Here is a 27,097-nt window from a genome sequence, read left to right on the forward strand (position 1 = left end):
AAGGCATAAGGGGAATGGATAGAAATCAAATACTTGAAAGGGCTTTAAAGTACAGGGATCTATTTTATCACATGGATTTGGGAAAATCAAATTTCAAAAATTGCTTCATGTATTACTTCTAATTCATGAGTTCTTAATAGTTTAAGGGCAAAGTGTCATTAACCGAAATATTCACAGAAGGTAAACTGCTTAACAATGTGGGAAACATCACCCTAGGAGCTTGTTAATGCCTTTAACCTTTCCCTTAGTCAACATTAATCTTGAAGAGATGATAACTCAGTGTTTAACTGCAGGTATTGAGCATTGGTATTCCTTCATGTAAGGGACCTGGAGTCAAGATAACACGGGTTTGAATCATACCTCAACCACCTACTAGCAATATGACACTGGGCAAGATCACAACTTTTCTGGACCTGTTTCCTCATCTATAAAAGGAAGGGTTTAGGATATGATTGCAAAGGTCCTTTTCAGCTCTATACCTATGATTCAATGATCAAAATTCCCACTTGGATTAGGAAACTGTTTATTTCTCCCTACATGAAGTCTAACTCAGTTGAGGATGAAACCCAAGGAAAAAAATGGTCAGTCTTTGAGGAAAGATATGTGAAATATAATTAAAACAATTAAAAATATCTTACACAGCTGCACTTTAAAATCTATTAAGTCCAACTCTTCCTTGCCCCTGCCATCATATGCCTTTGGACATGTAACTGCCAATCTGGGTGCTCAACTGTCATCAGAAACTCATCTAAGATACAAATCCTAATAGTTTTAAAAAAAAATTTGATCCTTTATCTAATCATTTACTCAGGTTTCACTTCATTGAGTATTTGTACTGATAGTAAGCAGGCCACTTTGTTTAGAGGTGAAGCCACAGAACTTCCACTTCTTTCAAGTTCTACAAGTAAGTAGAATTGATTTGTAACATCAAGCATGAAGTAGAAATTTGCTTCCAACACTATACGTTTCCACAATTTTATTTCTGGTAGAGTCAGACACCCAAGACCAATACTCTAAGGTTAGTCTGTGTAGTTATTTTCTCTTCAAAACATAAACTCTGATTCTAGGTTAGAGGGAGTGACAATGTTCTTCCAATTGTGGGGGGCTGTTTTATGAAGAAATGATTTCCTCATGAATAAGCCAATAGGAAATTTGAAGGCTGAATTTTAGTTTTCCACCTTATCAAAACTTAATGCATTTAAAGATTAAGTTTACAGCCTTAATTTTTTTTTAAAGAAAAATCTTAATTACTAGTCATTAAAAACCACATTAAACTCAAAATCTGGAGCCTGTTCTCAAGACCAGCTCTTTCCAGTAATTTCAAATGTTTCCACAGTAACATAGAAGCAACTCAGAAAAATGTTTGCTGTTAACTTTTCTTTTTCTTTATAAAAATTTAACTTATCTCCCCAATTCTCCTTTCCTAAGGAAATACATCCTTTCATTATTCACCTAAGTTCCTTCACTTTAAAACAATAAAAAATTAAAATTCTAGGAAACCCCAAAACTGGTGTGTCAATTGCTATGGAGAGTTAAGTATGCTTCAGTTGAAGAATTTTTTGCGAGTTGGTAACTTCACACCATCAAATCATTATGTAATTATTGATTCAAAACACATAAAGGTTTGTTTTTAGAAGTGATCAAACACAAGCAGTAATGGATGAGAAGTCTGGTTTATTTTCTTGTATTTCCAGTAGCTGTCAGCAAAAACCAAATAAATTACACACAAACTTTACAAGAGAATAAAATGCCTTTAGCAAAGTAAAGGAGAAAAACCAAATTGATCAAGCAGTAACAGTTCACATAGTGGTATTCTGACTTTCTAGATGGTTAAAATTATATGCAAACCTTGAAAATGTAGACAAAGGCAAAGTGTTATGCTATGGCCAAAATTAAGCTGGAATACTGCTACTTTATATAAAGCAAAAATGTTTGGAAAACAGCTACAAAGGTACAAAGGACCAGTGCTGGGCCCAAGAAAATGTTTTACACATCTCAAAGTAGTGGTCACAAAGTAAATACACAGCTATCATGGTATCTCTTTATTCCTTTTGTGCTAATGGTACACAGCTTAGAAACTACGTGGAAGATAGATCAAAAAAACTGCACAAGACAGAGTGAATACAATCTATATATGGATGATTGAGATAATGAACACAATTAGATCGCAAAGTTTTAAGTCAATTTTGAATTAGATCTTCCTGGACAACAACTTTAACCTCCAAAACAATTCCCTTCTGTGAATCAGCATCACAGCTCTTGTCACTGTCTCCACAATGAACTGACAAGTCTGAAGCCTTCAACTAGGAAGAACTCAACACCTCCCTCCTGATGAATAGGTACATAGCATTAAGATATTTTAATATTTAATATACTTCTGACAAGGTACAGTATCTATGTGAGTAGTACCTAAATTACTTATATAAACACAATGCTCAGTAGAATAATAAAGAAGCAAAGACTTGTAAAGACAATTGCTAAAGAGGATTTTCCCAACAAAACTGAACATGCCCACAATCAACAGATCAAAATTAGTATGGGCTGTGGGGCCCTAACATGCCAAGTCTCATCAAGGACTTGGAGATCACAACTAGATTCTCTAACACTAGATTCTACCAGTATGATATTCATTGCAAGCACAGCTATTAATTTAACAGATGCTAGACCTGTAGAAAGTCAAATATAACTACAAAAAAAAAAATACAACTTAATTATCCAAAAGTGCAATGAACTAGCAACATCAAAATATTTACCTGAAAACACGGAATCTGGATACTTATATGTCTAATTTCAATTCAACTTTTTATAGCATGTTAACACTGACTTCTCTATCACAATCCATACAGAACGGAAATTAGCATTTGTACAGTTTTAGCATTTGCTTTTATTAATAGTCAGGTCCCCTGAAAAGTCTAGCAGCAACATAAAAAGGGCCTGCAGGTTCCACAGCACTCTCATTTCAAACAAAGGACAGGAAATGGACTTGTGGATTCCTTGTTTAAAAATGTACCAAACCTCAACAGCCTTGCAAATTACCATTCTAGCAGGATTTACATTTCTTACTGAGCTCTTTAAATTGAGAGTCCTTTGGAAGGCAGACTCTTCAAACTAAATCTACAAGGAGGAATACTGGGTGTTCTTTAGGTCATTTCCCAAATAAATGTTTTAAAAGACTTTGTGCCACCATGTAACATTTGTTGTGTTTAAATAATATTTGAAATACAACTCCATTTCTCCTTGTACAGTCAAGCACAGTTCCCAACTTCTCAGTTTGCTTATTTATCCACAATGTACTTAAGTTTTAAAGTCCATCTATAATGTACACAAAACAATGAATTCTAAAACACCTAGCACAAAACATTCACATGTAGTAACATTTTTCAAATCTTTTGTCACTTGTTTATCATGCTTGAATTCTGAGTATACAGTAGGATTTCAGAGCTACAAGGAAACAGCAGCTCATTCAAATTACCCAGCATGCTTATTATGAATAATCTCCCCCCCTTCTATTTCAATCTGCTCATAAAGCCACTTTCTGTCACAGCGGCATTCGGCTCCACATTTGTTAGAACCACAATTGGGACACGCATAGAAGCACCCCAGGCAATCTTCATCCAGGCAATCACACAGATCCATTCCACTGAGTATCAGGAGGCCCTGGCTATCATAGACTTTGCTCTTTGGTGGTATCACTTGCCTGTAAAAAGGAAAAATAAAAGTTATTTTTAACTCCAAGGCCCCCCCACCCCCCTTTCTTTTCCCAATTTTTAGCACAAAAACAAAATGATGTAAAGACAAGTTGGGGAAAAAGTTGTAGGGTCCTGTTAAAGTGGCTCATAACTTTAGATCAAAGTCATCATATACTAAAAGTCGTTACAATCTCTATTTAAGAAGTAGAAATCTAACGTATGGATGGCAAAGTATACCCTTAAAGGTCAATATTTCTATAGGTACAGAATTTAACAATTCCCTCAATTCACTTCCTCCCCTTTCCCAACCTTGCTGGGCTTGGTAGTTTTAACTTCAATACTGTGAAGTACAAGAGTATTTTAAGTGATTGCTAAGCAAGGTAAAAAAAATATTCTTCCAGTCAAGCTAATAGAAATAAAAACACATGGGTAAAACTCGAAAACACTACCATTCAAAGATTAAATGTGTATGTAAAAGTGCCACTGTAGTAAGTTATTTGCATTATGCCTTAATTTTAATGTTTCCTTTTTTCAATCTGTATTTAAGGCAATATTCAGCAAAATAAATGACCTCATAAGTCAGTTGCAGCTTGCTTAATTTTGTTGGTTTTTACTATCATTTATGCAGCCAAAAAACTTACAGATATAAATTTAAGAAAGAACCCCTTGATTTTACTTTTGAAGAGTATAAACGTCACTATCACAGTAGAAGTTATGATATTTGTATATAATTTGATTATTAATAAGGTCAATATTTTTAGAGTTGAAAGAGACCTAGAAATCACTCACTGCCTTCAACACTTTCATCTGTAAAACAAGAAACTGAGACTGGGACACTTTTCCTCCTTCCCCCTCCTCTTAAGTAATTTGAAACAGCTATTCAGGAAATCTCAGAAATGAAGATGAAACAAACAATGCTAGAGGGTCAGTTCACATGTCTTAATTCATATTACACCGCCTACCTGTCTGAATTGGTTGCCTTAGTCTGCCTCCTTTTTTCTCTCTTACCAGTTTCTGGAGTAAATTCAGTTTGCTTTCCTGGATTTGCAAACTGCAAGGACCGCAAGGCTTTAGCAGTCCTTCCCTAAGGAAAAGGAAAAATTCTCAAGTGAGATTCTTTATATCAAAGACACAAAAAGTAAACATCTCATTCTCACTCTTAATGACTGCCAAGCTAATCACACAGAATAGAATACTGCCTGCTTTGCCCAGAAATGGACCCAATGCACTAAAACTGAACTTTTTTCTGTAGAAGCCATCAGGCCATTATTCAGTGCTTACTGACTCTCAGATCACATGACCCTAACAACCTTGGTTACTCGTTTTATTATACCACAGCAAATCAAAAGTAGCACAGGAGGAATGCGTAAGAGGTAGACACATTGGCGGCAGAACTAAAGGTAGATAGCAGTGGAGAAGAGGAAGTCAAAACAAAATGAAACAAACAAAAACCAACTCAGCACAGTGAAATAGTAGACATTCACAGTGATGGCTGAGCCAAATATTTTAAGGTCAGTCTTCTTCTGTCTGAGAAATCAGTGAACTGTGAAAGATACTAAAAATTCTTCCCCAAGTGACTAAATTAAACAAAAAAATCTTTTTTTTTTTAAAAAACCACTTAAATGCTTAAGTTTTTCAGCTATGTAATAGTTAATCATAAATGTAGAACACCCTGATGATGTGTTACTATGTCAGGACAGACAGGAGTCTGACAAAAAGCAACATCCAGTTTTCTGAAATGTGACTATGAACTGACATGTTTGATACTGGGTGAATTTCAGAAAAACAAGGGAGAGGTCACCACCTTACAGTGCGTATGTTAAAGGAGAAATAGGCTTAAATGAAAAAGTGCTTGCTAAGATGGCAGTGTTACTGATGACTGGTGGGAGGGGAGAAATACAGTTCATTACCCACTAATATATAATCTGAGCCTGTGCCAAGCAGTTTTAAAAAGTCTTCTGTTAAAGTCTTCCACATTTTGGAATTATTAAGTTCTTCCAAATAGAATGTACACATTTTTCAAGGTAAGAACCTTTAAAACGAGATATACGATATTTCATACACCACAAAAGTCAAATCAAAATTTTACATAGAGGCATGTTTTTGGTGACCCTATAGAGAGGCCTAAAATTAGGAAACAGGGCAACAAGATTCTGAGCGCTGTGCTCCTAGACACACCCACACAAATCCAAACATGGGTGAGGACAAAAGAGGGAGAGAATAAAAGGAGCAAGGAGAAACATTCATTGCAAGCCACCTGCTATTCCCATCTAGAGTTTTTCTTCTAGCTGTAAATGCTAAATCTATCACTCCTTTTTCTGATCCTACCATTTAATTTACATGGTTGAAAAGAGGGAGTGGGAAAATAAGTAAGCACCACTTAAATGATTCTCACTTGTCTGAATTTTGTATGCATATTAAGGATGCTGATTTAAAGTGCATATGAGCAATGAGAACAAAAAAAGTATGTTTCTATACTACCCAAGCAAAACTCTAAATTGCAGACCTATATAAGTGAAAAATTGGCCCATATACATACGTCTGAATCAGGTTTTCTTTTTTGTCGATCTTCAGATTCAACATCCACACTTCCATTGATTATCTGTGTGCATTTTGGGCAAAGCTTCCAACCAGGTACAAGCTGTCTTCCAAACTTGGCACTTAGGAAAGTGGCATCATCTAAGTCAATTGCATGCAAATTTTTCTTTGCAAGCTTTTTGTGTATGTTAAAAGGATCACAACAAGACTTTTGCAAGTCCTCAAATCGATCAATGTAAATTTTTGCGTGATGGAAGCAAATTGTATTGTTTCCAGAGAGTGTCATTCCGGTTCTAAGCTGAAGTAAAAGCGCATCATTTGATGACAATTCTTGCAAAGTCTTGAAGCCAGTATGCCGAGTATAGTATGTCTTATGACATTCATTGGTAGCACGAAGCTGAACTCCAACTGAACAGGGATCCATCTTACTTCCTTAGAACAACCTATTTCACCGTTTTTAAAAAATTTTGCCTAGGTTTTTTTCTGCAGCCTCTAGTAGGTCCTATTGAGGATCACCCTAGAGAAAGCATTAAAGTGAATCAGATGTTACAATTTTTTTTTTACCTAGAGGCCTGACACTAAAAAGTAAATCAGATTTATATATCCTATAGAATTGTACTCCCCCTTTAAAAATTTCTGTTGCAAATATAATACAGTTTTGTTTGTTCATTTTTTTAAAAGAAAATTCTCCTCCATGCTCCATATTCTGGATATTTGCTGGTTATAAATTTCAGTAACATCTGCAAGATGACATCCACATTCAATCCAGCTGTCAAATCCAAGAAAGATAACTTTAGTCTCCAACTTAAGACAGTTATATTCAAAGTTCATTTTTAAAGTTAACTGTTTGGAACTTTTTTCACAGGAACAATTATGGTTAGAATCCCATGTTAGACCAGAGAAATTTATTTAACAGTAGTAACCAGAATCCTGGAAACAAGGAAGAGAGGAAAGGCTAGAACTGCCTTTTCCTTGGCATAAAGTTGGCTACAGGTGAAATTCTGAAACTGGCTATATGTATCTTCAGAATCACCAATTTCCTAAGATTTTCTGGAGAGAATACTGTGACTAGGCACCAAAAGTCAACAGTTGCAGCCCCTCCCCACTCCAAGTTCAATTTGCTTAAATGGATTTCAGTTTTGCTAATTCCACAAAGTTGTTCTCCTACTTTATACCTGTTTACTGGATAGCCTTTTACTTAAGAACTCTAAGAAGTAGTTCAGGAAAACAAACAAAAAACTCAAAACAAACGAACAAAAAAAAAAAAAAAGACAAAAAAAGTTAGTCCAATGTGGAGGTAAAACCTGGAAAAAGGTGGTGGTGGGGGAGGAGGGAAAGGGGCCACTAAATAGGCAGGCTAGCTGAGCTAGGAAATTTAACCCTAGCATGAAGTTGATTCTACTTCTAACACTTTCTTCCCATTCACTGTTTTTGAACAAAAAGCTGATAAAGTAGTAGTGCACTGGCTATCTGGACATTTTCAAGTGGGGAACTACCCATTTCTCAGAATGACCATACAGGAGTTCTCAAATAAAGGAGAGGTGTGGATGTCTTTAATTTCCTGTTTGAAAAGCTACAAGGCATCTTAACGAAAGTAATTTTCATCTTAGATTATACTGAAACCATAATCTGCTTGTCTCATTTTACAATAAAATCGTATACTTATTTGCCTGCCTTTTGTTTTTGTTTGAAATCAGTGGTTATTCAAGGTGTCTTATTAGCTTAAATCAAAATTATTTTTAATCCAACATTCTGAGGAGGGAGACAACATTTCCTTATGTAAGAAGCAGACCTTTCCTAAGATCTAACATAATGGGACACAAAAATATCAAATGGCATGTGAGAGCTGCCTACAACCACACCACTTAAGTCATGGACAAATCCCCTCACTTCTCTGGGCCCTGGATCTTCATCTGTTAAATCAAGAAAGAGGCTGGGCTACATGAGCTCTGAGGTCTTTTCCAGCTCTAAAGCTATGATTCTATCTTATGTATCTTCTGAAGTAAAAGGTCCTGGTACATATTAAGTACTTTAACAAATGCTCAGTGATTGACTAGTGCAATCAGGTTGGTTTTCCTTTAAAGGAGTCATGTAGATTTTTGGGTCAAAAATCCATAAATAATGGATGTAAAACCTAGCTTGAATCCTAACACTTCTGACATGTGCTCATCCAGTCTCGGCTTGATGGCTGCCAATGACAGGAACTCTACCAACGCAGCTCCTTCTACTTTTGGATAGCTCTGATAGTTGGGAAGGTCTTTTGTTATTTTTAAAGATTAATGGAAGTGGCTGACTAGGGTTAGGCTTATTGGCACCCCATTCTTCAAAAATGGTGAACTTGGAGCTGGAGAGATATAATAAGATAATGTAAGTCAGAATGTTTTTTGCCAGCTCAAATCTGGGAAGGTATGGTCTTTATTTCACCGAATCTTCCCCTCATTTTCAGAAGAGGAAAACTGAAGCAGTCACTTATCATTCTCAACTTCGTATATGGCCACACACTCCTCCCCCTCTTTGCCCTCATGTAGGGTCAAATCCCTTATCTGTCCTCAGAACACAGTAAGATGCCACAAAAATGTAGTTTTAAAGGAACTAAAGATTTACTTTAGTGTCTGACCTGCAGGCTAAGTTCAGAGAAAATTCACAATTGTTTTGCCTAATGTGGGCCAGATCTCCTCACAAGTATAGACTTTCTCAATAAGCAACAAGCTTTTCTGCAGACAATTCCCTTAGAACTAGAAATAAATGAGTCAAGAAGTTTCTTTGTCAGAGGCTGGAAGTGTGCTCATCAGTGTGAGTAATCCTCCACTGGTGTAGATCCCATTCACGCCTTCTCATCCTGTGCAATTCTTGTCCAAATATCCTCCACAAAGGAGTTACCCAACTTATTGGAGGTTTTCCTCTAGGTATTTAATATTCTGTAATACCAGAGCAATGCACTGGCTGTCCATTTGTTATCTCTTGGCCAGTTCAACTCCTTTTCTGATCATATGCCATGCTTTTTACATGATTTCTTGCATACAAGTCATCAGTGATAATACGCTGCATCCTATTTAGCCCCAATCATAAATCTTTCCACAGGTCACCTGCAATTTTGTTTCTTCTGAGTGCATACAATATTCCATGATTTGTAGGCATACAGTATCACTGAGAGAAATATTGGTGCTAATAAGATGGACTTTCGTAGGAAAGAGCAGTGTGAATTTCCCCAAATGTAATCCCGCCTGCACTGTCCACCAATGGACTGCCCACCCAACTATATATCACAAACTGGGCAATAAGCCCCATTTTCCCAAAAACATTCACAGTTGAAACTGGCAGAGGAACAAATAGATGTGAATGGATTTACCAATGTTTTTACAGCAAATCAATTTTTATCAACAATGGAACCAATCATTTGTATTCTATACTCTATGTACTAGTTAAGGAAATAAAAATGACACGAAGAAGCTCACTAGAGGTGAGGTGACAATTTAAAAAAGCACCCTATTATATAGTGGTGGCTGGCTGTCCAAGAGGAAAGTGGGGCTCTGCTATAGCTATATGGCTTAACCCCTTTGGTCATCTTGAACTCACTCAGACAGCAGGGTTGCCACCAGAACAGTTATGATTTTCATGTAGAACCTGAAACTGAATGACTATTATGGTCAAGTGATTTTAGTAGCGGAATACGACCAAAATAACGTCAGTCAGAGAAGCCATAAAGCCCTAAAGGGTAGCAAGTGAAATTGACCTGATATATAGCACCCTGACCACTCATCAATGAAAGTATTTTGTAGGCACGAATGCATGGTACCAGGAAAAGTTAGCTTGGGACGTAACAGAGACGACAAAGATGTGCCTAAAGATTCTTCAACTCTGGAGGAGTTTCCACATAGCTGGGAAGATGATTTTAAGTAGAAGTCACAGATATTTCTAAATGCGGAGGAAAAAAATCACTTCAACAATCCCATGTCATCACTGGATTTCAGTGTAATATTTGCTCAGAAGTAGGTATTTGTTGGATCCTTGGTGCAAAAGAAACAGACAATTCTCATGAACTGGATACCTCACCTCTAACATCTGGTCACACACTACAGCTGGAAAAGCCTTCCCAGAGCACATTACTCATGCTAAATGATTCTTGAGAATTTTTTCTTAGTTTACTCTAACTGCTGAGACTTTAGGGACAAAATTTCAATTTCCTTTGCCAATTACTTTAACCTTTGAGTAACTTCTGTGATTGGTTAACCACCTGTGTTTCTGTTCCCGTTTTGCTTAGTTTAAAGAATTTAAAAATGCCTTGTGGTTGGAGCAACAGAGAAAGTAAACAAACAAAAAACCCTAGGCTTGAGGAACCTTGTAAAGACCCACTTACTGGCTACAGAACTTGGGCAACTTGTTTCACTTAATTTTAATTTATAAAAAAATCAAGAGGCAGAATTATATGCCTTCTAAAATTTCAAACCTAAATCTGCCAGCCTTCTGCAGATTTATCACTGTAAATTTACCACCCTCATTTTCCTAAAAGGCATTAAAATATACAGACTTAACTGTAGTCTACAACAATCTCTTTAGAGCACTTCTGCACTATGGGAAGAAAATGTGCAAAAGTAGATACTTATTTTGGGAAAGATGAAAGACTCATTTTTAGAATCTGCTTATGAGTGCTACTATAAAATATCAGGGCCATTTTTCATGTTACTATGCAGAACCTTTTTTCCTTTTGCAAATATAATGATTTGGTGTTTCCCCCTGCAAATAAAGAAAAGGCTTTAAAAACGTTTAAAGGCACTCCAACATCACATGACTCCTTAATAGCAATGACCACATACATTAACTTGAATACTCCTCTGATTGCTGACATCACTCAGGGCATGGCAAAGAGCAAGATAAATGCTAACCAAGTGTCCTCCACTGTCATGAAGGATGTGATACCAGTACCAACCGGCAGGAGGATTCTTCTTTATTACCTTAATCAGAGAATGGTAGCAACTGGAAAGAACCAGATTGGGAACTCTTTGAGGCCTTTCTGCGTATTCCCAGCACTTAGCTCAGAGCCCTGCCTATCTCTACGGGGGCTTAATAAAGGTTTCCTAAATGAATGAACTCTATTACTCTTTGGCTCCACTACAGAGGCCCTCCCCACCCCTCCGAGACTATAAAAGGGTAAGATTTTGCAGAATTCCAATCTAAAGATACACTTAATTCTTATTTCACCGAGTCTCCTCAAAGACACAGATGTTCACTCAGAAGAGCATAATGATCCAGGCAGAGGACAAAAAGGGGTTGAACACTGCGTATCATGGTCATCTTTCTAACACTGGTGAGAGGTGATATCTAACAATCAAAGGAGAAAACTCCTTTTTCTGCCCCCCCAGGTTAGTCTGCATTTTCTCCTGGCCTATGTTTTGTGACGTAGGCGTGAGGGTAAAAGTAGCCGTTCTCCAACAGCGCCCGCTCACCTGTGGTCCCCATTTCTGTCCTCTAAGCTAAGGCGAATCTTCTGGTTGCGCTCCCCATTTCCCGTCTTTCTTTCTAATGCAGACATCCTGGGAACCCCTTTCTCACCAGTCTCTCACCCTCACCCTCAGTCTCGCTGGCGTTTCACTAAGGCACCGGCCTTCCATTCCGAATCCCTACACCGGGTCCTCCAACCCTTTCTTCTTCTTCACCCTCTCCGCCCAATGACGTAATCACCAACAGAAGACTGCGGCACCTCCACCCCCTCGGCTGCGGCGCCTGGCCCCGCCCACATCCCCCATATTATCAGACTCTCCATCTCCTAACCTGGGGGGGGACGGGACACACCCCACCCCAAACCCAAGCCCTCTCCGGCCGCCTCCCGCCCCCTGGGGAGCAGGAGCAAACACTGACGGCTCCATTCCCTCCGCCCCGCTCCCTACAGACACCCGCAGGGCTCCCATTAAAACTTCTCTTTCCTCGTTCACAATTCGGCTATTAAAAAAAACCCTCCCGACATTCCTGAATTAAGACCGGAGGCCAGATCGTCCTCACCTACGGATTACCCAAAAACCAAGGGCGAGGCTCCGAGCCGCAGTCTGGGGGGCGGGCCTTACCCGGGCCCCGCCCCTCCGCCTCTTTCTCCCGAGGCCCCGCCCCCGCCCCGCCCACTGCGGCACTCTGCAGCATGACCTCATTGCACCAAACCTTCGGCCACGCCCCCGGCTCGGCCATTTTGGTGCTTCCACCATCTTGCCCATTTTCTACTAACGTTCCAATTTCAGAACGCGTAGTTAAAATAAACCCGTTCTGAGGGTCCGCGGCCGCTCCCGACATCATGGGGGAGGGGGGCACGATGAGTTTGGGGGTACCGTTACACACCCCGCAGGGGGACGCCACGGCTCGGCTCCCCTCCCCCTCCGCCATCTTGGTGCGTCTTCTCCCGTGGGGGTGTGTGTGGCGTTTAATGGACCTATCGACCAAGACGCCCCCCAAAAACCTTGAGCTAAAAGTGGCCCAACACAGCGGGGCCCGCCGTTAAGAGTCCGACGGGTGTGGCGCTGCAGAGTAAACAAAGGGCGCCCCCCCCATTCGCCAGGCGTGCGAGCCTGGGGGCCATCTTGTAACCAAGCCTCCCCGTTTTACAGGCGGGAGCACCGTGGGGCCCAGGCACCGAGGAGGATCCGAACCCAAGCCCCCCCGGCCCCCGGTTCGCCCGAGCTGGTCGCGGGCGTGTCCCCGACTGCAGAGCCGGAGGCTCCTCCGCACTGCGGAAAGGTGGGGCAGGGGCGCAAGGACACACCCGAGGGCCCTCGGGAGCGAGGACGCGGCGGGACCTGGATGCGAGCCCGGGGCCGCGGGCTTCCCAATTCTCTCCCCACCCCTCGCCCCAGCCCGAGGCGGCTCCCGGCCCTCCTAGGCCTGAGACCCGCCCTCGTGGTCGGGCCCCGAAGCCCTCACCGCTCTTCTGCCTCGGCTTCCGTCCAGTACCTTGCCCGGCGCCCGTCCCGGCTCCTGCCGCGCCGTCCCCCGCACCTCAGCCCCCGGGCCCGCCGCAGCCATGAAACAACTGCTCCGCACGTAGCAACCAGCAACACGACCAGCTCGCACCGCCCACCGCTATCGAGAAGACGTCGCGCGCTCGCTAGAGCGGCTCTTCTAGAGGGACGTCGCCAACGTGACCAGCGAGAGGGCGCGGGGGGCGTGGCGTGGCGTGGCTAGAGCGGCCGCGGCGCGGCCGCCATCTTGGGAAGGTCAGGAGGACCCAGGAGGCCCGCGGGTGGGGGTGGGGACCAGGCCCGATCTGCGGGCGAGGCGGGCGCAGGCCGGAGAAGTGGCGCGGGCCCGATCTCCCCGGGAGCTCTGCCCCTCAGTGGTCCGAGGCCCGGGGGCCTCATCCTGCAGTCAGGATCCTCACTCGTTCGTTCATTCCTTCCTTTACTCACAGATTCACTCATTCAAGCATTTCCTTCCTCCTCCCTCCCTCCCTTCCTCCCTCCCTTCCTCCCTTCCTCCCTCCCTCCCTTCCTCCCTTCCTCCCTTCCTCCCTCCCTCCCTCTCTTCCTCCCTCCCTCCCTCCCTCTCTCCCTCTTTCCCTTCCTCTCTCCCTCGTTCCTTTCCTTCTCTCCCTTCTTCTTTTTCTTCCCTCACTTCCTCCCTCCCTCTCTCCCTTCCTCCCTCCCTCCCTCTCTCTCTCCTTCCCTCCCTCTCTCCCTCCCTTCCTCTCTTCCTCTTTCCCTTCCTCTCTCCCTTCCTCCTTTCCTTCCCTCCCTTCCTCCCTCCCTCCCTCTCTCCCTCCCTTCCTCTCTTCCTCTTTCCCTTCCTCTCTCCCTTCCTCCCTCCCTCCCTCCCTCCCTTCCTCCTTTCCTTCCCTCCCTTCCTCCCTCCCTTCCTCTCTCCCTCCTTCCCTTCCTCTCTCCCTCCTTCCCTTCCTCTCTCCCTCCTTCCCTTCCTCTCTCCCTCCCTCCTTCCCTTCCTCTCTCCCTTCTTCCTTTCCTCTCTCCCTCCTTCCTTTCCCTCCCTCCCTCCCTTCCTCTCTCCCTCATTCGTTTCCTTCTCTCTCTCCCTCCCTCCCTCCCTCTCTCCCTCCCTTCCTCTCTTCCTCCTTCTCTTCCTTCCCTTTTCCTCTCTTGCTGTACCTCCCTTCTCTGAATCTGATAGGTTCCCACCCTTCTTTAAAAGGCCAAGTCCACATGTGTGAACTCTGTCATGAATGGGCCTTTCAGGCAGAGAGCCTCACTTTCCTCCTCAACAAAGGCCAATTGACTAAATCAGGGGAGACCCAGGTCTTCAGTTCTTACCTTGCACAAGGAGTCCACACCTTTTTGGGCAGGTGACTGAGGGGAGAGAAGGTATTGGTCATCCCTTTACTCTTCTGAGCGCATGGATGCCCTGCAAACACTCATAAAAAGAGCTGATGACAACACTGCTTGTTCCAGGCTACCACAGAAGGAAGAGATTAACCACAGGCTAGGCTCCCATTTCAAGGAAAGTGCTGCGTAGATGTGGGACTTTAACTGAATCCTGAAGAAAGTGAAAGTGGAGAGGAGAAGGGAAGGCTTCATGAGCTATTGGGACATTGTGTTTCTGAGCGATGAATTGTTCAAAATTCCCTTGTAATTTTATGAATTTTATGCAATAAAAATATTTTAAGGAATTCATAGTTTTTACTAGACACATGGTGTTGGTTATATAACTAAACATGAATATTCTATTTTGAAAAAATGGCCAGATTTGAACTGAGGTCCTCCTAACTCCAGAGACAGTACTCTATCCACTGAGTCACCTAGCTACCTCTGAACTTTTAAAAGATTTGAGAATACTTTTATGTTGCTTTCCCTGGGCAGAATTGCTAGTCATGGCTGTGCTGGTTATAGATTCAGTCAGTCAACAAGTATTTATTAAGTACCTACTCTGTGTTAGGCACTATATTAAGTAAGGGGGATACAAAGATAGGAAAAAGACAGTTCCTACCCTTGAGGAGCTCACAGTCTAATGGGGGAGAAAACAAATAGGTATGTACAAACAAGATGCACAGACACACACACACACACTCACATTCACATACCCACACGATAATTGGGAAATAATCAACAGGAAAGGTACTACAATTAAGAGTCCCTGAAAGGCTTCCTGTAAGAGGCGGAATTTTAGACTGGGATTTGAAGGAAGCCAGGAAAGTCAGAAGACAGGTGAGGAGTGAGAGAATTCAAGACATGGGAGACAGCCAGAGAAAATGCCCAACAGAGGATTTTATATTTGATCCTGATGGTGATAGGAAGCTGCTGGAGTATGTTGAGTAGGGAGGTGACATTTTCCAACCTGCACTTTAGGAAGGTCAGTTTGGTAAGCTGACAGGAGGAAGGGCAAAAGTGGGAAGAGACTTGAGGCAGAGAGGCCAACCAAAGGTTACAGTAATAGTCCAGATGTGAGGTGCTGAGGGCCTTTACTAGGGTGATGGTAGTGTCAGAGGAGAAAAGAGGCATATACAAAAGATGATGAAGTTGACGAGACTTGACAACAATTGGATATAGAGGGGTGAGAGAGAGTGAGATGATACCCAAACTGTAAGACTGGGTGAGTTGTGAGCTTGGATGACTAGGAAGATGGTCCAGCAGAGATGTCCAATATCTGGCGCCATGTTGGGACTGAACCAGATTAAAATGTAGTTCTTATTCTATTTTAATGTATTCATAAAAAAGAAATACAAAATTGTGTGGTTTTTCTAAGTCAATATTCAACCTGTAAGGATCCTTATGTATGGTTTAGGGGTCTGCATTTCTATTTTTGAGTTTGACGCTATTGCTTACAGTAATAGGGAAGTTTGGAACAGGGGAGGAGTTGAACATGAGTTCAGTTTTGGATATTTTGTGTTTAAGATATCTGTAGGAATCTAACTTCAAGCTGTCCAATAGGCAGTTGGAGATGTAAGTCTGGAGCTCAGCAGAGAGGTTAGAGATGGATAAGTAGATTTGAGAATCATTCACACAGAAATGATCATTGAATCCATGGGAACTGATGACATCACCAAGTGAGCTAATACACAGAGAGAAGAGAAGAGGGTCCTGGACAGAGTCCCTGGGACATATAAAATAATGGGTGTAGCCTGGATGAAAATCTAGCAAAGGAAACTGAGGAGTTGTCTTGTTGGGAGGAGGGTTACTAGGGTGGAGTAGTGACAGAGAAACCTCGATGGAAGAGAGCAGTATCAAGGAGATAAGGGTGACTGTCCAAGGTCCTGAGAGTTCCAAAGAAATAAAGATTAAAAAAGGCCTTAGTTTCTTCATCTTTAAAATGAAGTAATCTCTGAGAGCTACTTCACAGAATCGTGGTGAGGCGAAAATGAGATAAACCACTTTGTAAATTTTAAAGGGCTATATTAAGGTCCATTGTGACTTTAAGATTATGTGAATTTACTATGATTTTGAGTCCATGCTTTTATTACTACTTATTTTATTACTACTTAGGTCAAAAACTTAAACAGCAGGGCAAATGAGCCTTAGAGAAACAACAAAGGATATAATCAATCCAGTCGCCTCAATTTTCCCTCATATACTCATAGAAAGATGAGATTCTATCTTCAGCTCTAGTGTTTTTGCCTTTCCTGTTCCTTCTGTCACAGTATAGCATCTCTGTCATTTTCCATGGGTTTTCTCTGCTCCCCTCTTGCCCCCTCCCCATTATGATAGTCTGGGCATTCTAATGGGAGAGGTGCAATTAAATAGAAGGTCCCACCAAGTACACAACTTTGAGGGGATATTGCTTCAGGGCTGAGGTGCAGTGTTGCTTGAGAACCACCAGAGGGAGAACAGAGCATGGTTTTTTGTCAAGTCTTCTTCATGTTCTGTCACTCCTTTTTCATGAGATTTTCATTGTTGTTCAATCATGTCTAACTCTTTGTGATCCCATTTGGGGTTTTCTTGGCAAAGATACTGGGGTACTGGAGTGATATGCCATTTCATTCTTCAGCTCATTTTTACAGATGAGGAAACTGAGCAAAAAGGGTTAAGTGACTTGCCCAGGATCACACAACTAGGAAGAGTCTGAGGCCAAATTTGAACTCAGGAGGATGAGTGGTTCCAGGTGTGGCACTCTATCCAATGAGCCACTAGCTGCTCTTCAGCACACACTTACAAAGTGCCTTTTATGAACCAGGAACTATGCTATGTGCTGAGGTTACAAATCAAAAGTGAGACTTATCCTGTCCTTGGGGATCTTGAATTCTACTAATACTATTTACTATATAAGGAGTCTTTACTATTATCTGTAGTATCTAAGCTATTCACTCAACTGGATTCAATTCAACATTTATTAAGCAACAATCACATTTGTAGAAGTAGTAGGTCTAGGGATAATTACAGTCTCTACTGGTCCAGATGGAAAGTCTTCTCTGCCTCCTCATTTTGTACTTTTTGTGCTTTCATCCATTTAAAAACAATAGTGCCAATGATCACAACAATTCCATAGAACATTCATGTGGTAGAACACTGGACTTGGAGTCAGGAAGACTTGAGTTCAAAACCTACTTCAGACAATTAACGGTCGAATGATCTTGGGTTGAGTGATCTTGATCACTTACCTCATCTGTAATACAAAGGGATTAGGCTAGGGTCTACTCTAAGGTCCTTTCCAGACATAAGTCTGATCCTAAGGCCTTCCAGGTATACCAGTAGCCTTGCTCTGAGTCTTTTAATATTTTGTGGATGGCAATGAAAAAGTTGGACCTGTAATGAGTCACATGATTAGCCACCTTCTTTTTCTGGTCATCCTTATGCTCTTCTTGGAGTCCCTCCCTCTCTTCAAAGCTCGGCTCAAATTCAATTAATCAACAAACACTTATTAAATACCTAACATGTGCTAGGCATTATGCTAATTGCTGGGATGTGAAATTAAAAATGAGATAGTCCCATCCTGCCCTCAAGGAATTTACATTGTATATTCCAGGTTTTTCCTGATTCTCTCCCTTGTTACTGCTCTCAACACCATCACTGCGGAGTTTCTTATACATATGTATGAATATGTTACATCTCTTCCCAGTAGAGTATAAATCAGGGACTAGTTTTACTTCTACATTTATATTCACACACTCTCTCTAATGCAGTACTTAGAACATAGTAGGTGCTTAATAAATGCTTGTTGATGGATTAATTGACATCATTGGTGCTTTCTTTTATGTCACTTTTTGCAAATTGGGAATATAAAATAAAAAAAGACAGTTATTCTCTGGGAATTCATTAGCTACTAAAGGATGAGATATGTATGAAAATAACTGTAGGGAAGTATTAAGTAAACAGGAAAGGTGAATAAGACATTTAAATCAAAGATTGGGAGGAAGGTTATTATATACTCAAAATATAATTTGTTATGGAATGGGATGGGGAGATGTGAAAACTAGAAGACGAATTAGAAATATATTAAAATTGTTTATTGGGAGATGGTAAGAGTTTGAACTAGGATGTTTGGAGATGGAGTAGAAAAGGAAGGAAGGAAATGAACATTTGTTAAGTGCTTCCTATATGCCAGGCACCATGCTAAGAGCTTTACAGATATCCTATTTGATCAGGACTTTTATGAAAGTATTTAGAAGTAGAATCAACAAGACTTGATTTGAATTTCAGTCATTCCAGAGGACAAATATAGAAGCAAGTAGCTGAAGAACCAAAGGGACAAACTTAGGTTTGATGTTAGGAAATAATGCCTAACGATCTAAACTACCTATTAGTTAAATGGGCTCTGCCTCATCGTGGGCTGGAGGTGGGAGGTAGGTCTTAAAACAATGGCTGAATGGCCCCTTGTTGCTTATGTTGTGGTGGAGATTATTTAGGGGTATAGGTTGTTCCAGATGGCTACTGAAGCCCCTTCCAAATCTGAAACTCTATGATTCTGTCTCTAGGGAGAAGATTGTTTATGGAGAAATAAGTGGAGGAGAAGGATTTAAGGTCAAGAAGAAGGAATTGTGCTGAAGAAGATATGGAGGTGTGAACACAACAGGGACATTTGTGACAGTGGCAGGTATTCAGGTAAAAGGATAATAGTCCCAACCTTTCACCTCTAGTTTTGTTATGTCCCTCATTCAGCCTAAATGCTTCAAGACCATTGTCATAATCTAGTTGCTAGCTTCTGGGGGCATGATTGGAGCCCTCCCTCCCTCCCTTCCTCCCTTCCTCCCTTCCTCCCTTCCTCCCTTCCTTCCCTCCTAGAAAAGTGAAGCCACAGAAGCCATTGATAGCGCCAGCAGATGGCAGCAACAGCTTGTGGAGTAACTATGAGCTTTCTCTTCCAAGGCATAGAAGACAAGCCTTTGAGGGGCAGGAGATGTCTGTGGAATCAGACAGGATAAACTAGAGTAGGGGTGTCAAGCAGAGCTCTGGAACCTCCCCTATGGAATTGGGCTACTGAAGGGCAGGGAGGCCTAGCTGGATGGCAGTAGTCATCAGAGGGGAGTGGTAGCTATGATTCTGGCAGAATGTCCTCTTCCCCACCAGGGTAGAAGGTGGTAGAAGACTGCATATTTTCATGCATGAGGAGACTCAGAATAAGTCTATGACCTGGTTTTCTATTGTTATTTTTATTACTATTCTATTAAATCGTTTGCTATTTGATTGATAGGATCCTGCCTAGCTTTTTGGAGAATACTTTCTGGATGTAGACTCGAGCTATATTTACATAATTGTGATTACCCAAAGCACCCTACACTGACCTTGGGTTAGTAAAGAGTTCTAGAGTTAACTGACACTCATGTTGCTGAGGGTTTTGGAATAGTGCACAAGGCCAGTGACTAAAATTTAAGGAGTGTGACTAGACTTTGAGATAGAACCATCCTCTCATTACTGATAGAGAAGGCTTCTAGAGAACAGTCCTGTGGACTTCTGGGAGATACAGTCCAGAGGGAGAGAATAAATTCACCTCCACTGGAGAGAAATGATGTTCAGAGGCAGGTGAGAAGATGTAGAAGGGAGAGTCTAGTAGCAACAGCACTGTGGCAGGCTGTGAACTGGAAATTAGAGAAGAGGGAGGGAAGGAGACAGAAATAGAGAGACAGAGAGAAGCAAAGACAAAGACAGAGACAGAGAAATAGAGGAGGGAGATCTGTGAAAAGGATCTGTGGTGTTAAATTTCCTCCCCTTTGCTCAACCCTCCTCTTACAAAAACCAGCAGACTTTTAATGTAAGATTTCTCTCTTTAAGTTGATTTATTTCTGATTTACATCATATTTTATAAGAAAGATTACAGTAGATATAAAATGAAAACAGATCATAACATATATACATACATATATAAACATATATACACAATATAACATGTACATATGTACACATATGTACACATAACACATATAACATATGTACATATATATGTCCTTAATTGAAAGCAATATGCTCCAAATGAATAGCTTTTGGTACCTAGAGTTAAAGAGAAAAAAAGGAATGAAACTTCTCTGTCTAAATGTCAGAGATCCTCCTTTCTTCCCCCTTCCCCTCAACTAAATGTTCTTGAGCTAAAATTGAGAGAAAATGTTACAGCTTTGATTTTATTAATAACTGATAGACTACTTAATAGTAGAGAGATTAGAGCCATGTGGAGATGGGTTGTTCATTTTGATTTTCCCATTGCTAAAACTACAAGACAAGTTGTTATGATGGTCTAGTGAGAGGGATGGGTGTGGGTAAGCCTTGGAGAAATCCCTATTGTTTTTTTCCTTTGGAAGCTTGGTTGAGGGAGGGCAGTCTACCAGATGGGAAAGGGTGGGTATGGTTTAAGAAGAGTAGACATACCCATGTTCCAATGATGGTGGTCAGAGGAGGGAACATTTCTTTTGCTTTCATTTTTCATGTGAAATTCTCAAACCTTGCCAGATGAAAGCACCAAATGGTTGGAGGTGGAGGCAAGGGAGAAATGTGAGGAGCCTTAAGGAGGAGAAAAATTCAAACTGAAGGAAGAGAACTCTAACTGACAGAAGAGTCTAGATGAGGGAGAAAGAGAAGGAAAATGAATTAAACTGAAGGAGAAGGAAGAGAAAGACTCAGGGAAAAAGAGCTGCAATGTTAGAAAGGGAAAGGAAGGCCAAGAAGGCCAAAGAAAGTTGGGACTGAAGGTAGAAAAGGGCTAACAAAGTGGCGCCTCTGGAGCCACATACCCTCCCAGGAAGTTGCTACATCAGTCCCCCAGGAGAGTTAATGACAAGAGCCACTTACAAGAACTGAGGACCTTGTTTTCAGAAAGTAGGGAGAGCAGAAGGAATTTTTGCCATGCCTTATTTCAAGTGTGAAATGTCTTCAAAAAGAAGGGAAAGGAGCTCAAAGAATGCAAACCCATTTTCTATTCTCTGGAAAATGAAGTATTCCTTAGAAATGATGTCAGTGTGAAAACCAAGGAAAAGACAGAGCAATGGTGATCTCAGGTAGGAATGTGGGAGGTGGAAGAATGTCATACATGAGGGAGAGAAGTATCTCAAGAAGAAACACCTGTTTTTCCTCTAAGGCATGATGTCTGTAGGGGCTGATAGGAAAGAGATCATCTAGGAGGAAGAGGAAGGAGAAGGAGAAGAAGAAAAAGAAGAAACAAATAATGGTGATTAGTGACTTTTTCTTGAAGAGTATTGAGGCAATTGTTGGCAACCCAAACAACAGGGTCATTGAGCTATAGATTTAGAACTGGAAAAGGCTTTAAATATCATTTGGTCAAAGATCCTTTTTCTGAGTGAGAGGGTGGAGACCTTACAGTGAGGAAACTGCCTCTACCAATTTGAATCAGCACCTGCCATATAATTTGTGGTCTGAGAGCGTTGTCTTGGGAACTGTAAAATTAAGGAACTTGCCCAGAGTCACATAGCTAGTTTGTGTCAGGGGCAGGGTTTGTGTCTAGTTCTATGTAACTTCTAGGTTAACTCTCTATCTCCTATTCCATGCTACCTTTTTTTTTTTGTAAATAGTTTTTTTTATTGCATGTAAAGGTAATTTTTAGTGTTCATTTTAAATAAGATTTTGAGTTCCAAATTTGTCTCCTTCCCTCCCTCTCCTTTCCCCTTCCCCAAAGGGCAAGCAAACTGATGTAGATTATGTATATGCAATCATGTTAAACATATTTCTGATGGGTTTCAGACCCTGGTAGCCTCCTTGAGCTCCCCTTGAATCTTCCCACTTAATATGGCCTTTCTTACTCAAATCTAATCTTCCCATTTGTTCCGGCAGTTTTAGCAAGCCCTTGGGCTTTTCATTATCATTCTACTCAGGTCTCTGTTGCACCCCACCCCCCCTTGATCCCATCAAAACCCCATTCCCCAGGCTGCTGACCACTCCCATCAAGATCTGTATCCATCCACATACTGCCCCTATCAAGGTCTCTTGATTGCCCCACCCGCTTCCCACCCAAACCCTCCATTGTCTGCTATCTCCTGATGACCTCCAGCTGTTTCCAGCCTTTGACCCTCCTTGGATTCCCTCCTTGGATTCCCTCCTTGGACTTCTCCTCAAGACCCTTCCTCCTCCCATCACCCTGGACTACTGACCCCCCCCCCCCCCATCCCTCCTATACTCTTTTCTGTATTTAAGTTTCATCTTGCCTCCATGAAGGCGCTCAGATTCAGTCCAGCTCAGACTGTTTAGCTGAGATTCTATCTGGCCTGCTTGTGAATACAAGTGTCACAAATGTTTAGGCTCCTTAAAAGGCAACCCAATTTGGTGAATCTTTAATGAACTTTGTTTTCTTTGGCTTTAAGAAGGCTTGAGTTGAATTCATTCGAGCATGACCCAGACTGTCGGTATTTTGGGGTCCGCTATCACCCCTCAACCTCTACATTTCCACATTAGTCATGTTGTCAAAGAAGAAACAGAACAAAAGTGAAAAACTATAAGAAAAAAACAACAAAACAGTGAAATAGTATGCTTTCATCTTTATTCAAACTCCATTGCTCTTTCTCTGGATGTTTTTTTTTTCTATCATGAATCTTTTGGAATTGTCTTGGAACGTCGTACTACTGAGACGAGCTGCGATGATCCTAGATGAACATTGCCCAATGTTGTTGTTACTGTGTACAATGTTCTACTGGTTCTGCTTATTTCACTCAGCATCAGTTCATTTAAATATTTCCAGCTTTTTCTGAAATCTACCTTTCGTGCTGACTCTTAACCCCTTAATCCCCCCCCCTTTTTTTAAAATAAGGAATCTGAAACCCAGATAGGAAAAGTAATTTGCCTAAGGTTATGGTAGTAATAAGTGCCAGAGCCAGGATTTGAATTGAATTTTTCTGATTTTATGTAACAATATAGATGTCTGCTCTCCTCTTGGGCAAGAATGAGTTGCGATAGAGCATTCGTGCAGGTTTATCAAATCTAATGACTGCTATCCTGGGTATGCATATTATAAGGATCACAGGTTTGCTTGTTCCATGAATGCCTGTGACTACTGCCCACATTTAGTGGTTCTCAAGAACAAAGTTGTCATGCTAGAAGCAATCCAGAAATATATGCAAAATATGATGAAATTGAGGGCAAAAAACTGAAGACCTCCCAGCAAACAGGTGTTGTCAGTCCTGCAAATTGAAGGCAAGGTCTTCATAAAAGAAAGGCAGATTCAGGAAGTCAACAGTTGATTAAGAAGATGGTGTCTAAGAACAGAATTTGAATTTCTGAACCACAACTTAAAATACAGGAATGCCAGGCTGGTGGTCAGGGAGGCAGTATACCTAGCAAGGGATAGTAAAAATGTATTTTCCTAGAGTCTAAAAGATCTAATGAAAAGCATTTCAAATAGAAAAGAAGGCAAGATGTGTTTGAGTATATCCACCAAGCTGTATATCATAGATAGGACCTACAATGTAGGAAGAATTACAGTTAAAGTACCCAGAAATGCAGAAGAGGCGAAATCCAAGAGGGGAGGCAGAAACAAAACACATGACTTCAGATGTGCCTGTAAAAAGGCCTAAGCAAAATGAACTAGACATCCGAATTCAAGAAGGCAAATTAGGTGTCAAAGTTGCCTTATTCAAAGCAAGAGTGTAAGTAAAAGAACACAATGAGTAGCATTATATTAAGAACATATACTCTGAGGAAGTCCAGGAACTAGAGTGGAGAAGTATGGTGGAGAGCAGTTGATAAAGATAAATGGAAACAGGAACAAAATAAATATTATCATTAAATCAGATTATGGACTACCAAGACAGAAAGATGAAATTGACACCCATTTGGGGAATAGATCACAAACCTGGCATGAAGATATGATATAGAAGTGATGTCACCCATGATGGTCTGGATACTGCTGAAACTCTCTGCGCTAAAAGGAGAACATATAAGTTCTTAATTTGCTTTAGTGATCAGTTAATAAGTATTGATTATGTGTTTGCAATATACCAAGAACTGGGCTAGGCATTGGGAACTAAGGACACAAATGCAAAGAAGCTTACATTCTATCTGGAAGACAACATACACATGAATATATATATGTATATATATATATATATATATATATATATATATATATATATATGCATATCTATATCTATGAAATAAAAATAAATATAAGACAGTCATGGAGGGAGAATGCTAGCAACTGAAAAGATCAAAAAAGGCTTTCTGTAGAAGGTGCTGCTTGAGTTAGGTCTTGAAGGAAGTGATTGTGCTTGTCCTTTGTTGCCGAAGAAGACCACACCATCGGAGAAATGATGACATGACTTGCACTTGACTTTGTTTTGAGTGAGGGTGGGCTGTGCAGGTCACCAGCCTCACTCCTCCTCCAGAGCCATCTGAATCCACTGACCAGATATTCACCAGAATGACTGGAGTTGACCCAGGATGCTGAAGGAAGTGATAGCTTCTATAAAGCAGAGGTAAGATGGGAATACATCCTGAGCCTATGGGATGGCTACTGCAAAGACACAGAGATAGATCATAAAATGTTGAATGTGAAGAAAAGAGAGAATGCTATTTTGTAGAGTGAAGGAAAAGGAGTAATGTTTAAAGAGACTGGAAAGAGAGGCTCAGACCAGCTTGTGAAAGGCTTTAAAAGCCAAACAGAGGAGTTTATATTTTATCCTAGAGGCAATAGAAAGCCACTAAAGTTGATTGAATAGGGGAGTTCTGTGGGCAAATCTGTGTTTAAGGAAAATTAGTTTGGCAATAGTGTGTAGGTGAGAGATTTGAGCAGGGAGACTATTTACAAGGCTGTTTCAGTAATCAAGGGGAGAAGTGCTGCTGGCTTGAACTACAGTGGTGTCTGTCTGAGTAGAGTGAGCAGATGAATGACATATAACGCCAATGCGATATTCACAGAGCCTACGGCAGCTATGAAGATGCCAGCCCAGTTCTGAATCGCAAAATATAACAGACTCTTCACATGGAAGACAGAACCAAAACATTTATTCAGACACCAGAGAGCCAAAAACATCATAGCAACAAAGAAATTCTTCATAGTAACCAAGAAGTCAGGCCTTCCCACAAACATCCTAGCTGCCTATTTCCTCTGTCCTTCCCACCTCTGACTGGTCTGATCAACTTCCTCTCAGCTCTGCTCCAGCTCTGCCTCTTCCTATTCCACCCTTTCAGCAAGCTTCTCCCACCACAGATTCTTGTGACTCAAACTCATGTGACTTAGGCCTCCATGTAACAGGTCACAGAGGCTTATTTGTGGATGAGAAAGATCTTCCCATTCCATTAAAAATACATTAACAATACACATATAGATTTAGAAATGATAATTTGGCAACTTATTGCATTTGAAATGAGGGAGAGTGAGGAGTCGTGATTAATGCTAAGGTCATGAACTTGGGGGGACTGGGAGGATAGTGGTATCATTAACAGAAATAAGGAAATTTGGTAAAGGGGTGGTTTTTTGGGGAAAGATAATGAGTTCTGTTTTGAATATTTGTTTTAGTTTGAGATGTCTCTAGGATATCTAGCCTGAAATGTTCAATAGGTAGCTGATAATACTGTACTGAAGGTCAGTGGAGAGACTGAGGCAGATAAATAGGTCTCAGTCATGTCCATAGAGATGATAAATAATGATAAACAAATTTATAAGGTTACAACAAAGTGCAGAGAGTTAAAAAAATAATCTTGTGGAAAAACTACCATTAGGGGGCAAGGTATGGGAGACAAACCAGAGCAGGAAATTGAGTTAGGTAGGAAGTTAGGTAGGAAGAGAACCTGGAGAGAGGAGTGTCATGAAAACCCAGAGAGGGGAGATTAATTTGCATTATCAAATGTAACAAAGAGGTCTGTAAGGTTGAAGACCAAGAAAAGACTACCTGAATTGGCAATTGGGCAATCACTGGGAGCTAGTTTTGCAACCAAGAATAATCTGCCCAGCAAAACTGAGCATAATCCTTCAAGGGAAAAAGTGAAATAGAGGACTTTCAAGCATTTCTGAAAAAAAAGACTAGAGCTGAACAGAAAATTTGATATTCAGACAGAAGATTTAAGAAAGCATAAAATTGGGAAAAAACAAGGAATTTACTATGATTAACTATTTATATTCTTATATGGGAAGATGATACTTGTAATTCCTAAGAACTTTATCATTATTAGAGCAGTTATAAGGACTATAAGTAGACAGAGCATGGATGTGAGTTAACTATGATAGCATGATCTAAAAAAAATGGGTGAAAAAGAGGGATACACTGGGAGAAGGTGGAAGGAAGTAGAGGAGTTAGGAAAATTATCTTACATAAAAGAGACATGCAAGGAAGAGTGGAGGGGAAAATAGGTAGTGGTGGTGAGCAATGCTTAAATCTCACTTTTATTTGAATTGATCAGAGAGAATATCATACATACTCAATTGATTATACAAATTTATCTTACCCAATAGGGAAATAAAAGGGGAGGGTTGATACAAGGGAGACAATGGTCAGAAACAAAATGAACTTTTGAGGAAGGACAAAGTAAAATGGGAGGATAAAAAGGAAAAAAAAATAGGATGGAGAGAAATATATAGAA

The 27,097-nt window shown here is 40.9% G+C and overlaps 1 protein-coding gene across 6 annotated transcripts; it reads right to left on the bottom strand.

Moving 5' to 3' along the window:
- Positions 1 to 1,657: 1,657 nt before the first annotated feature.
- ARL14EP (ARF like GTPase 14 effector protein) lies at positions 1,658 to 13,311 on the bottom strand. Of its 6 annotated transcripts, none has more exons than XM_072619267.1 (4): positions 13,161 to 13,311; positions 6,229 to 6,996; positions 4,652 to 4,773; positions 1,658 to 3,697 (listed from the first exon to the last, which is right to left on the bottom strand). In XM_072619267.1, exons 2-4 carry the CDS (start codon positions 6,649 to 6,651, stop codon positions 3,469 to 3,471), a joined length of 774 nt encoding a protein of 257 aa, XP_072475368.1. In that variant the 5' UTR covers positions 6,652 to 6,996; positions 13,161 to 13,311; the 3' UTR covers positions 1,658 to 3,468. The 6 variants fall into 6 exon arrangements, with proteins under 6 accessions (XP_072475368.1, XP_072475365.1, XP_072475366.1 ...); XM_072619264.1 differs by having other exon boundaries at positions 6,229 to 6,744; positions 13,161 to 13,289; XM_072619265.1 differs by having other exon boundaries at positions 6,229 to 6,744; positions 13,131 to 13,244.
- Between the last annotated feature and the right edge of the window lie 13,786 nt (positions 13,312 to 27,097).

Source organism: Notamacropus eugenii, chromosome 6 (assembly GCF_028372415.1).
Source record: "Notamacropus eugenii isolate mMacEug1 chromosome 6, mMacEug1.pri_v2, whole genome shotgun sequence".
Lineage (NCBI taxonomy): Eukaryota > Metazoa > Chordata > Mammalia > Diprotodontia > Macropodidae > Notamacropus > Notamacropus eugenii.